Raw genomic sequence first — 12,948 nt, forward strand, 5'->3', positions numbered from 1 at the left:
AAGATCAAACAAAACACACAGAGCAGATTTAACCTTTTTTCTTATTTTTAAATATCCTCAAATATTCATAATTTGTTATGAGTAATACTATATGAGCCTAAATTAAAATCAAAGTGTGCAGGAGCAGACAATTAGTGGAAGCAATGAACGCAGCCAAGCACCCAACAACCAGTGTGGTTTCTTCTCTTCTATTGTCTGAGATTTGGTAATAAACACTTGTGTTTACTGTGTTTTGCTTCCTTGGTGGCTCAATGTCTGAGACCTGGGTTTGATCCCTGGGTCGGGATGATCCTCTGGAGAAGGAAACAGCAACCCACTCCAGTACTCTTGTCTGGAAAATTCCATGGACAGGGGAGCCTGGTAGGCAATAGTCCATGGGATCGCAAAGAGTCAAGACACAACTGAGCAACTTCACTGTTTCCTTGTAAAATGTGGTCCAGAAGCAGCAACACACTGTACATGCTGGAGTTACAAAAAAGTGAAAAGGTTGAAGAACATGCAGTTTCGGTTAGGAAAAATCAATTGTCTGATCAATCATAAAGTAAGATGTTGAATAGTAGTGATGGCTCGCTGCAACAAGAGAGACCTATCACGGACAGAAAGGGAGATTTCTGAAACATCCATCGAGGGTCTTTCAGTGCTAAAACCACCCATCAGTAAAAATGGAACAGTGACTGATTCATGGAGTCAGAATGCACAAAGAAAACAGAATTCATGAGACAAGTCAGGAACCAGTACAAAGACATACAGAAAGCCAAAGAGAGTGAAGGCCAGAGTGCCTACTGACTTGACCTTTGCTATGAATGAAGGTTGCTTTGTGAATTTTAAGAGGTTTCTTTTTTCTTTAATTTTATTGGGGTATAATTTGTTTACAAAGTTGTATTAGTTTGAGGTGTACAGCAAAATGATACAGACACACATATATATATATTCTCTCTTTTTTAGAATCTTTTCTGATGTAGGTTTCTTTTGTATGTTTGTGTGTGCTCAGTTGTGTCTGATTCTCTGCGGTCCTTTGGATTACACCCATCAGGCTCCTCTGTCCCTGTGATTTCCCAGGCAAGAATACTGGAGGGGGTTGCCATTTCCTCCTCCATGGGATCTTCCCAATCCAGGCATTGAACCCAAGTCTCCAGCATTAACAGGCAGATTCTTTACAACTGAGCCTTCGCGGAACCTGATCTAGTCTAAGTCATGTTTTCCCCTGAGCTAAAGAAGGGCTGAGAGAACTACAGGCTGAAACACATGTCAACAGAGATGAAACCAGCGCGTTCTGGAAAACAGTTTGTTACTTTAGATCTCCAAAGGCACAGATCTCAGCATCACTCTTCACTGTTGCTTTGGTTTTAAGAGTTTCAGATGAACTAATGGTTAATGTTTCTGTACTGATGACACGGTGTAAGCCTGACATTTGTGGTGGTGGAATTCAGCTTAACAGCTTTAGAAATTAATTTAGTCCCATGTTTTATAGAGTCATTAAGCTTACGAAGGAAGCTGAATTAAACTTTATCATACTTTAGGGGAAATTTATATCTATGGCGATCATAATTTAGAGTATTCAAAAGCTCTTGCAAATAGTAAGAATGGTCTACTGTCTCTTCTTCAGAATGTAGACCAGACAACAAGTTGAAGCCCTGAAGGCATTTCCCTCCTCGTCTTTTCTACTACACAATGTGGGACTTTTCTGAGAAAATTATCTTTTTGTTTGCTTTGTTTTTTAAATTTCTTCCAGACAATACTGCACTTCTGTGACCTGATGCCAAGCATGAAGAATAAGACATGACAAAAAATCCCCAAGAGTTATTGCTTTTGGTTTTTTGTTTTTTTTTTGGGTCACAATCTGGGATCCACCATGAAAAGTACAAATCAGTCTCCCAAATTTCTTAGACTGCAGAAAGTATGTCTGGCACCTTGAGGAAAAAAAAAAAATCAAGCATCTAAGATAGTAAATCGACTATAGGGTTTTAACTAATTTACTCCATGTGGCAATCATAGCAGGAATATATATGTATGACATGCCTAGGTGAGAGCTGAGAAAACAGCCCTGAAAGCTCTCCATATAACTAGGCGAAAGAGCATTACGTATATATCTGCGGCAACCTTGAGCTGCCAAAGCAGGACAGGGAAAGTTGCAAATGTATGTCAAAAATTCTGAAGCAGGGAAAAAAATAAACCCTTAGAATTCTCTAGACCTACTCTCCCTGCTACAGTTTTCTGCCCTTCAGAAAAGTCAACTAGTAACCATAAGCACACTGCTACAAAGATGCAGTGGCTTGGGCGTCCCGTAAAATGTACAAGGTCATATTCCTTCTCCATCATTCCCTCCCTCCTTACTAGCTGTTAGCCAGCCTTGGAGAACAACCTAACTGAGCGGAAAAACTGGCCTTAAGGTTCACTGTACTCACATTTCCTTGTTCCATTCATTTGAGAAAGTCTGGTCTTGAAAGAAGGCAGTCAAGAAAGGAGGATGATGAAGGGCTGGTGTGGATAACTCAACACAGTACAAATGGGCCTAATGCTGGGAAAGGAGATACAGGGATGGTCCTAATCTGTCCTGGCACATGAGGGTAATTGGAAAACATGGCCTTCTCAGTGAAACAGAGCAAAACTGGCCTTCACACAAGCTTTTTCTCAGCTACTGCTCCTCCTTATGACACTGTGAAACAGCTACTGCAATTTGTTTTTGTCCTTCCAGGCTAAAGAAACACAATCGTGGTTATCACAAAGATAGGCATTCAAAGTCCCCAGGGTACCTAACTGCTGAAAATGAGGTATGTACTCTGTGACCTAATCACATCTAACTAATATTAACGTGAAATAGTTCTGTTCTTGTTTGAGGCTCCAGCGGGAAGATCACAGAAATGCTAAAAAAAAACTGCTGGCCGAGTGTGCAACCCGGGAGGGGCCACCCTAAAGCATTATAATACTTACTATTTTGTTCTGGCATCCAATTATCAAGAGTAAGAAACATAAAAACTATCCTTCAGCTTTCCAGTAATGTACTCTTAATCTGATTTCTTGGTGAATAAAGGCCGTCAAGGAATTCCCATGCTAATCAGCTCATGGATTAATGGATCTTTCTTTTAGAACAAATGTTAGCTCAAAGTACCTGTAAGTGTGGCCATGATGCCTCAAGGGTAGGTTCATCTTCTTCTGGATCAAATTCATTGCTGTCACTAGGAGGGAGAGTTCTGAATATATTGCAAGATACCTAAAAATAAACAAGCAGCAGAGTTAGCTGGAATGGAATCACCTCCTCGGCAGCCTTACACAAGGTCTTTGCGGCCAGCCAAAGGGAACCCAGATGACAAGAACACCACCAAACTGGGAGGAGACCCAGCTTTGAGGCCAGGACCAGCTCCAAGAAAAGCTGGGAAATAGAGCAGACCTTCCACCCTCTTGAACAGTATTCCTAGTGCTTACAAAGCCATCTCCACCCCAGGTCCCTGCGATTTTATGCCTTCCATCAAAGCTTATGCTGCATTACTTACCCGTCAAGCAAGCTTCTCATTAATCAATTTCCACTAAAATATAAATAACTGCTAATGGGCTTCATGTATTTCCCTTCTCAGGCTTATTCACAATTTGCGGGTTTACAGTCACACTAACGATAAATTTCAGGCATTTACAAAAAGCAAATCAGAAAAACTATTTCAGAACCTAGAGTCCTTACAATCATATCTAATCTGCTCTCAGCTGGTTTGTACAACAGTGAAAATGACCAGAGTAAGACACATCTGTGTAATGTCGCTGCTACTATTTTGCAGTGACCTTCCCAGGGTTCCTTCCAATTTCTATTCTGTTCCTTGTTCTATTACTTATGTATCCTCCCCTAATGACTCAAATGCATCCTCAGATTTAAAAAATAAAACAGGGGTGGGGAGGGAATTCACTGATGGTCCAACAGTTTGGACTCTGAGCTTTCACTACAGAGCACAAGGGTACAATAGCTGTTTGGGGAACTAAGATCTTGGAGCCTTAGGGCCAACAAACAAATGCAAAAGAAACAAGGAAGGGGTGGGTAGATATTGTACCAGAAGCCTTTGCTGAACCTTCTATATAGTAGAGAAAATACTAGGCTATAATATGTTGTTCTAAAAGAGGGAAAAGGAAAGGCTCATATAATCTGAATGTATTTACTCATTCAACAAATAATTGTTAAGTGCTCATTACGTACACACACTGTTCTGGGCACTGGGACAATAGCAGTGAATGAAGTAGATAAAAATCTGTGCCCTCCAGGAGTTTATATTCTAGTTTAAAGTCACAATTATTTCTATTTTCTAGATATGGTAACTGAACTCAGATGTGTAAGCTATGGAAAGACTTGATTTTACTCTAAGTGCAATGGGAAGCCATTAGTGGATCTTAAACAGAAAAAGGATACAGTTCAATTTTTACTTTTAAAACAATCCCTCTGGCAGCTATGTATAGGACAGACAGGAAGGGGACAGGTAAAAAGACTATGAAAGTGGCAAGACATGATGATGGCTAGCAGAGAAGACAGAAATAGACTGATTCAAATATATTCTGGAGGTAGTATTTGCTGCTGGCTTGGAAGTATGGGGTGAACGGAAGGAAAGACTCGAGAATGAGTCATAGATGCAAGGTCATTTAGTCAAGATGAAAATGACTGCGAAAGGGAAACGTTTCCTTTGTTTGCTGGCTTTAGTGGGGACGTCCAGAGATCCAGTTAGAAATATGTTAAAAGAGCAATATCCAGGAGCCAACCAGACACATGAACCTGTAATCTCAGAGGTAGACAGGTCAGCACTGGAGATCTATACAGACTCATCAGCATGTAGAGATATTTGAAACCACGGGACTAAGGGATCTTCTTGAAAGGAATAAATAGGAAGAAGGGAAAGGACCTTCAGATATCCATCATTTAGAAACCAGACATGGGTGTAGGGGGAGACAAGAAAGACAAAAGGAAAGGAGTAGGAAGTAGGAGAAAAAAAAGGTTTGAGAATCTTAAGAGCTAGGAGAAATGAGTGTCTTAAGGGAAAGAAGATGACCAAGCAGCAAATGCTGCTTGAGAAGGACCAAGATCCTCCTCCAGAGCAGAATCTACTAGATTCAGAAGCCCTATAAAGCGAGTACTATCATTACCCTCAATTCACCATTGAGGAAACAGAAGCACAGGTGTTGAGAGCTGAAGTTAACATTCGTAACCAGCAGTTAGGACTGAACCCAAGCTGTCAGGCTCCACTCCAGTGTTCTAGAAAAGTGGGTAGACTAATTCTTTTGCTCCTCTTTAACTTAGATGACTGAAAAATAAAATTATCATGCTAGAATATTTTTGCAGTGACTGATTATAGCTTATACAGCACACACAGTTATTTTACTTTTGTCCCTTCTAATGATTATTAGAAATTATGTTTACAAAGAAACCAGTGACTTTTCAGATAATAATAAATGACTTCTCTTCAACCAGCCAGTCACACTGTGTAATCAAAAGAGCAAAAATCTTTTAATTACTTGCTTTTGAATCTTCATTCAACTATGCGTCTATTGCAGAAACTGAGTTTTCATCTCTACTACATCATTTATATTTACTGTACTCTGTAACAAGTTTTATTTTCCTCCCCACAAGATGCAAAAGTAAAACACAGAAGGAAGAACAATTATATTTCAATAAAAATTAATTTATAAAAAGAAAGAGAAAAGAGAGAAAGGAAACACATCTTCTATAGTAAAAAAAAATCTGGGTAAAAAGACAGAAATTTCTGTTCCTCTGTATTCTTTGACATTCAAACTCTTTTATGGTGGGGAAATATTGGGCTGCAGCAAATATTTGTTTACATATTTGTCTCTTTCCACTAATTAGGAATATGCAATGTCATATTCACATTTGTTTTCTTGGCACATATGAGTCTCCCAATAAATGTTCACAAAAAGGTTTGGATATATAATACAAGTGTGTGTGTTTGCTTTAGCCAAATTTCAATTTAAATTTTTGAGTGACTTAAATAAGCGTAGGTTATTTAACCTAAGATGTTCAGCTCTGCACAGCTTTTGGTCAAAGCTTCATCTCTCAATTATTGTCACATCAAAAGAATGCTGAATTGTGTAAGCAATCCAAACAGCAAAGAGTTCTAAAGGCATGTACATCTCACTTAGCCACACACTGCCACGTCTTCAGATCTGCCTTCCTTACAATGCTTTATTCAGTATACTCCTAAACATTCACCGTGAGTAATGAGGAAGCAAGGATCTACTGGGCTGGACAATTAATAGCCAACTCAACTAATTAAGTAGTTCTCTAGAACAAATGGAAAGAATGTCAAAGCAAATCAAGTCAGCCTTTCACTCTGCCTGGCACATCATAGTTGCTTAATAAAAATGTCGTGAATGAATGAACCATTGTTCCCATCCTTGAGAATCCATCCTAAGAAATTAATCTAAGACAAGACTGATAAAACTATTTAAAGCAATCATTTGCAACATTCTCCAAAGAGTGTAAAATTGGGAATAACCTTTAAGTCCAACATTAGAGAAGCACATCGATTCAGTAGGACACTGTACAGGATTAAAGATAATCACTATACTGAAACACAAAGAGATGTCAGAAGTAAAGATTTAGAGGGAAAGATGATGTGACTATAATGAAAGTGAAAGTCGCTCAGTCATGTCCGACTCTTTGCAACCCCATGGACTATACAGTCCATGGAATTCTCCAGGCCAGAATACTGGAGTGGGTAGCCTTTCCCTTCTCCAGAGGATCTTCCCAACCTAGGGATGGAACCCAAGTCTCCTGAATTGCAGGAGAATTCTTTACCCGCTGAGCCACAAGGGAAGCCCCAAAATACTGGAATGGGTAGCCCATCTCTTCTCCAGAGGATCCTCCTGACCTAGGAATTGAACCAGGGTCTCCTGCACTGCAGGCGGATTCTTTACCAACTGAGCTATAATGGCGTCAGCTGCAACGACACAGATAAGAGCAGATACGGATAACTCAGGTGGCACTAATGGTAAAGAATCTGCCTGCCAATGCAGGAGGCACAACAGACATAGGTTCCATCCCTGGACCAGGAAGACTGCCTGGAGGAGGAAATGGCAACCCACTCCAGTGTTCTTGCCTGGAGAATCTCGTGGACAGAGGAGCCTGGCAGGCTATAGTCCATGGGGTCACAAAGAGTCAGAAACAACTGATCACACAGCACAAAAACAAAAAGGAAATTAAGAAAAGCTGTATTAAAGCAAGAGGAATATGGATGAAATTCAGTAGCTGCTGTTCATCCTCTTGACACCAAGTAAGTTCTAAATCCATAAAAAGCCTAAGTTAGAGACATGCAGTATGTGCATTTTGCCTTTAATTTCAAGATAAAAACAAGCTCTTGAATTTGTTTGAAAAAGATTATGATTGTCAGGAGAGTTAAAAATCAGAGCCTCTTACAATGTCTAGGGTCTACCTCATGAATGAATGGTTGAAGGACTGAATGAATGGACCAGCTGAACTATACAGCTCAGCTGCAAAATCATGAGTTTAAAATTGGGTCATCCTTGGATGAAAAGCGTGAGGGAGACAGTTCTCTAAATTCCCGAAGTCTTAGCCAGCACTATGTATGTGTGAGTCCAACCTGGGAAAAGACCCAGTTGCCTTCATCAGATTCCTGAAAGACTTTCAGACTCTAAAATGGTTAAAAACCACTGTCCAAAATAATAAATATGCTTCCATTAAATCTTTCTTTATCATGGCAGTCACTTCTGATTTACAGCCAGGTTTTAAAAGGATTATTAAGTAGGTAACAATTAAATAGGTAACTAATAGAAGCTTTGCCAACCAAGGTCCGTCTAGTCAAGGCTATGGTTTTTCCAGTAGTCATGTATGGATGTGAGAGTTGGACTATAAAGAAAGCTAAGTGATGAAGAATTGACGCTTTTGAACTGTGGTGTTGGAGAAGACTCTTGTGAGTCCCTTGGATTGCAAGGAGATCCAACCAGTCCATCCTAAAGGATCAGTCCTGGGTGTTCATTGGAAGGACTGATGTTGAAGCTGAAACTCCAATACTTTGGCCACCTGATGCGAAGAGCCGACTCATTTGAAAAGACCCTGATGCTCAGAAAGATTGAGGGCAGGAGGAGAAGGGGACAACAGAGGATGAGATGGTTGGATGGCATCACTGACTCAATGGACATGAGTTTGAGTAAACTCAAAGAGTTGGTGATGGACAGGGAGGCCTGGCGTGCTTCAGTCCATGGGGTCACAAAGAGTCGGACACGACTGAGCGACTGAATTAAAATGAACTGGCAGTTGCATGCTTATGCAAATATATCATGACCACAAGTAGCCACCAGCATCACTCCTCACTGCATAGAAATTTTTAAAGCATCTATGTAGCAAGATTAAAATGCATCCAGGTATTTATAAAGTCACAAATTGTCACTATTAATACATGTAAATGTATGAGGTTCTAGCCCTAAGCCTTCTGTTTTCTTTCTTTCAAAATGAATTACCAGAAATGAACAAAAGTTTTTAATGTATACTATCACTATTTTATTTTAATCTATACTGGGGTCAATGCAAAGAAAAAAATTAAGAAACAAGTGTATTTGAGGTAAGTCTAATTCATTTTCATTTCAACAATATTAAAATAAACACTGAAAGTTGGACCAAAATAAAGGCTTAAAGGCACTGGCTTGGTCTCTAGAAAGTAGTGATAAGGACAGAAAGCAAAGCTGGGGGAGTGCGAGGAACAGGTATTAAAATCTGGATGTTAATACTTCTCCTTAAAGACAGAAAACCTAGGGTAGGTGATTCCACTGAAATGCTTCTAGAATCAGATGGTGTTAAGAGACTAGTAAGGTGATGGAATTCCAGCTGAGCTATTTAAAGTCCTAAAAGATGATGTTGTTAAAGTGTTGCACTCAACATGCAACAAATTTGGAAACACACCAGTGGCCACAGGACTGGAAAAGGTCAGTTTTCATTCCAATCCCAAAGAAGGGTAGTGCCAAAGAATGCTCAAACTACCAGACAATTGCACTCATTTCTCATGCTAGCAAAGTTTGACTCAAAATTCCTCAAGCTAGGCTTCAGCAGTACTGGAACCGAGAACTTCCAGATGTACAAGCTGGGTTTAGAAAAGGGACAGAAACCAGAGATTAAATGGCCGACATTTGCTGGTTCATAGAGAAAGCAAGGGAATTCCAGAAAAACATCTACTTCTGCTTCACTGACTACGTTAAAGCCTTTGACTGTGTGGATCACAACAAACTGTGGAAAATTCTTAAAGAGATGGGAATAGCAGACCATCTTACCTGTCTCTTGAGAAATCTGTATGCAGGTCAAGAAGCAACACTTAGAACCGCACATGGAACAGATAACTGGTTCAAAATGGGGATACAACAAGGCTGTGTGTTGTCACTTTGATTATTTAACTTAACACACAGAGAACATCATGTGAAATGCCAGGAGAAATATCAATAACCTCAGATGTGCAGATAACACTACTCAAAGAGCAAAAAGTAAAGAGGAATTAAGGAGCCTCTTGATGAAGGTGAAAAGAGGAGAGTGAAAAAGCTGGTTCAAAACTCAACATTAAAAAAACTAAGATCATGGCATCCAGTCTCATTACTTCATGGCAAACAGATGGGGGGAAAGAACAAGCAGTGACAGATTTTATTTTCATGAGTTCCAAAATCACTGCAGACAGTAACTACAGCCATGAAATTAAAAGGTGATTGCTCCTTGGAAGGAAAGCAGTGGCAAACCTAGAGAGTGTATTAAAAGAGCAGAGACATCACTTTGCCAGCAAAGGTCTGTATAGTAAAAGAAGATACAGCTTTTCCAGTAGTCATAAACAGATGTGAGAGTTGGACCATCAAGAAGGCTGAGCTTAGAAGAATTGATGCCTTCAAACCATGGTGCTGGAAAAGACTTCTGAGAGTCCCATGAACTGCAAGGAGATCAAACCAGTCAGTACTAAAGGAAATCAACCCTGAACATTCACTGGAAAGACTGAGGGAGAAGCTGAAGCTCCAATACTTTGGCTATCTGATACAGAGAGCTGACTCACTGGAAAAGACCCTGATGCTGGGAATGACTGAGAGCAAAAGAAGAAGAGGGCAGCAGACGATGCAAGACTGGATGGCATCCCTGACTCAATGGGCATGAATTTGATCAAACTCCAGGAGACAGTGAAGGACAGGGAAGCCAGATGTGCTGCAGTCCACAGGTTAGCAAATAGTTGGACATGACTGAGCAACATAAGAGCAAGAAAAAAATCCAGTCCCACTATAAGGAATCAGAAAAGTGAGGTCCTAAGAGTTCTGTGAGTTTTTCAAGGTAACAGTGCCACGATCTGTCAAAGGGTTCTTGGGGTTCTTTGACACCTCACCTCTGCCACCACCACTGAGGACCATGGATGGACCTGCCTTCTTTGTATCTCTTTTTTCACTCACTCCCCTCACCAGTTTCTGTTTGTTTGTTTACCATTTTTATTACTCTGTTTTCCCATCACCCCCTTCTTAGGTTTCTGGTCTGCTAGTGGCCCTCAATGACATGTATGGACACACTTTTTCTGAGAGCATTCAGACACAAGCTGATGTCCTTACCCGGCACTAACATAGAAATAAAACAAGCTCTGCATCCCTGCTGTCTGGTTCACAGCCCCATCATCAAACATCTGGATGACTGCAAGTCTTCCCTCTGGTGTTCCTGCTCCTCACATCCCTTCTCACCCTGCCCAGTTAGCTTCTGAGTCCCTCTAGGGCTCTTTACTAATTTCTGAAAGCATGGGCATGTGTGTGGTCAGTCGCTCAGTGGTGTCCAACTCATTATGACCCTACGGACTATAGCCCACCAGCCTCCTCTGTCCATGGAATTCTCCAGGCAAGAATGCTGGAGTGGGTTGCCATTCCCTTCACCAGAGCATCTTCCTGACCCAGGGATTGAACTGGGGTCTCCTGCTTTGCAGGCAGATTCTTTACCACTGAGCCACCTGGGAATCCCTAATTTCTGAATGCCTAGAGCCTAATAGAGATAAAATGGAAACAAACAGGGTTTCCAGATAAAATACAGGTTACCAGTTAAGTCTGAGTTTCACATAAACAGTTTTTTGGTCAAATACATCCCACACACTACATGGAAACTAAAAAAGGTTAATCACTGTTTATCTGAAATTCTAATTGAAGTAGGTGCCCTGTATTTTTATTTCCTAAATCCAACAACCCTAAAATAATGTTAATTAAGAATCTCTACCAGTTGCAACTCAGAAGAGGCACTGTAACACACTGGGGAAGAGGATGAAAGCGGGAGATGCTAGGCAAGGCCTAGGACCCGACAGGAGCTTGCTTTGAGGGACTGGCTGCTCTTATTTTTCAGTTCTTTGGTTCCTTGCTGATTGCTGTTAACTATGGTGTAAAGAAATAAATTTTGAAGTCTTGACCAAATGTGAAAGAGAAGACTAAAAAGTTTCTAAGTACATAGCCCCTCTAAGCAAAAGAAGAACTGTTTAGGCATATTTTCACCAGTTTTTGATTAAACAACTTATTTCATTTTAACCTGCAATCTTAAATACAACTGCTAACATTTTAAATAATTAGTTAAATTACTGCAGGAAAAAAAGGAAAACTCAATATCCTCAATCTCTTTCTCTCCATAGAAACTACTAACTTTACACCATGATTTTAGTTGACATCTTGCTATTGTTATTGCTTAAGGAAAATAACTAGCCTAGCACAAAAGAACAGAATGTGGAAGCACCTAGTAACTACTCACTAAATATCTGCCAGGATTAATAATGAACAAAACAGAAGGTAAGGATAATACAGTTCAGTACTGCTTAAAAAAAAAAAAAACCTATTTAACTTAAAGGAGTATTAAAAAGTACTTTTTAAAGGTATTAAAGGAATACTTTTTATTTCCTTTGGTTATATATTTGCTAGCACTATTAATATTTAAGGCTTGGGAAAACCAGGTATGTAATCAGGGACACTTCCACCAAGTATAACAAGGTAACTTAAATTATCTTCCCTGTGCTTTAAAATAATACTTTCTAGATGACTGTCATCTTTCTTCAATAAAAGCAGGTGAACTAGTTAACATCAGAAAGGTTTCTCCCCCTTTCATCTGTGAAACTGTAATTTCAAATACTTATGCAATACTGAAATCATACTAGCTGTAAATACAAAAAATGACATCATAACTATAAAATAAATTTTCTTGGGATTACATCTAAGAAGTAAGTTTTCTAACAAAAAAAGAGCTATATGAATGATGTTAAGTAAGAGAACAGTCAAGCAAAATTCAAAGTGCCATTATTCCTCTAGCATTCCTCTAGCAAAATTTGTATCAAGACCTCATGCAAGTAACAATTTCAATAATATTCCTGAATTTTTTCATCTGGTTCTTCATTTATAATTCCATAATCCATCATGTATTAAAAAGAAACAAATGACTTAATCAAGTATTTATAAGCAGAGGCAGGACCCAGGAAACAATGTTGAAGCTAGGTCATCATGCATTATTCTCATAGTATTTTGTGGCAGCCCAAAGATACATCTCAACAGATACACTAAAACTAAATTTCGAAAGAAAATTTCATAGTAGTTCATCAACATCTGCCATGGATGCAATTTTTAAAAACAATCACATCCAAAATAAAACTGAAATATTTTAAAATAAAATAAAAAATAAAACAAAATAAACTGAAATAAAACTTACTTTAAATCTGTAAATCAGACATTTGAACAGAGAAGACTGATTTCCAAACACACTAGAATTTGTATTAAACATTCAAACTCTAAGTAATAAAATTCTAACAAAATTTGTTTAGGTACACTGTGCTATGCTATATAATTTTTGTAACATAAAAGTAACAACATATACATATATAATGTCAAGTTACTTTTGGTAACACCAAATTTAAGAATTCTTAGTGATCCTAATTACAAAGAACCTTCCAAACCTGACTCTCAGCCCCTTTTAATTACAGATAAATA

The 12,948-nt window shown here is 39.1% G+C and overlaps 1 protein-coding gene across 3 annotated transcripts in view; it reads right to left on the reverse strand.

Annotated features, from left to right (window-relative positions):
- Positions 1-12,948, reverse strand: part of PPP2R5E (protein phosphatase 2 regulatory subunit B'epsilon) — a 150,268-nt gene that overhangs the window by 42,119 nt on the left and 95,201 nt on the right. For all 3 annotated transcript variants that reach the window (XM_020914283.2, XM_020914282.2, XM_020914285.2), the window contains one exon: positions 3,110-3,211. In XM_020914283.2, coding sequence (XP_020769942.1) covers positions 3,110-3,211 — 102 coding nt within the window. The remainder of the gene's footprint in view (positions 1-3,109; positions 3,212-12,948) is intronic.

The sequence above is a fragment of the Odocoileus virginianus genome, chromosome 6 (genome assembly GCF_023699985.2).
Source record: "Odocoileus virginianus isolate 20LAN1187 ecotype Illinois chromosome 6, Ovbor_1.2, whole genome shotgun sequence".
In the NCBI taxonomy this organism is placed as follows: domain Eukaryota; kingdom Metazoa; phylum Chordata; class Mammalia; order Artiodactyla; family Cervidae; genus Odocoileus; species Odocoileus virginianus.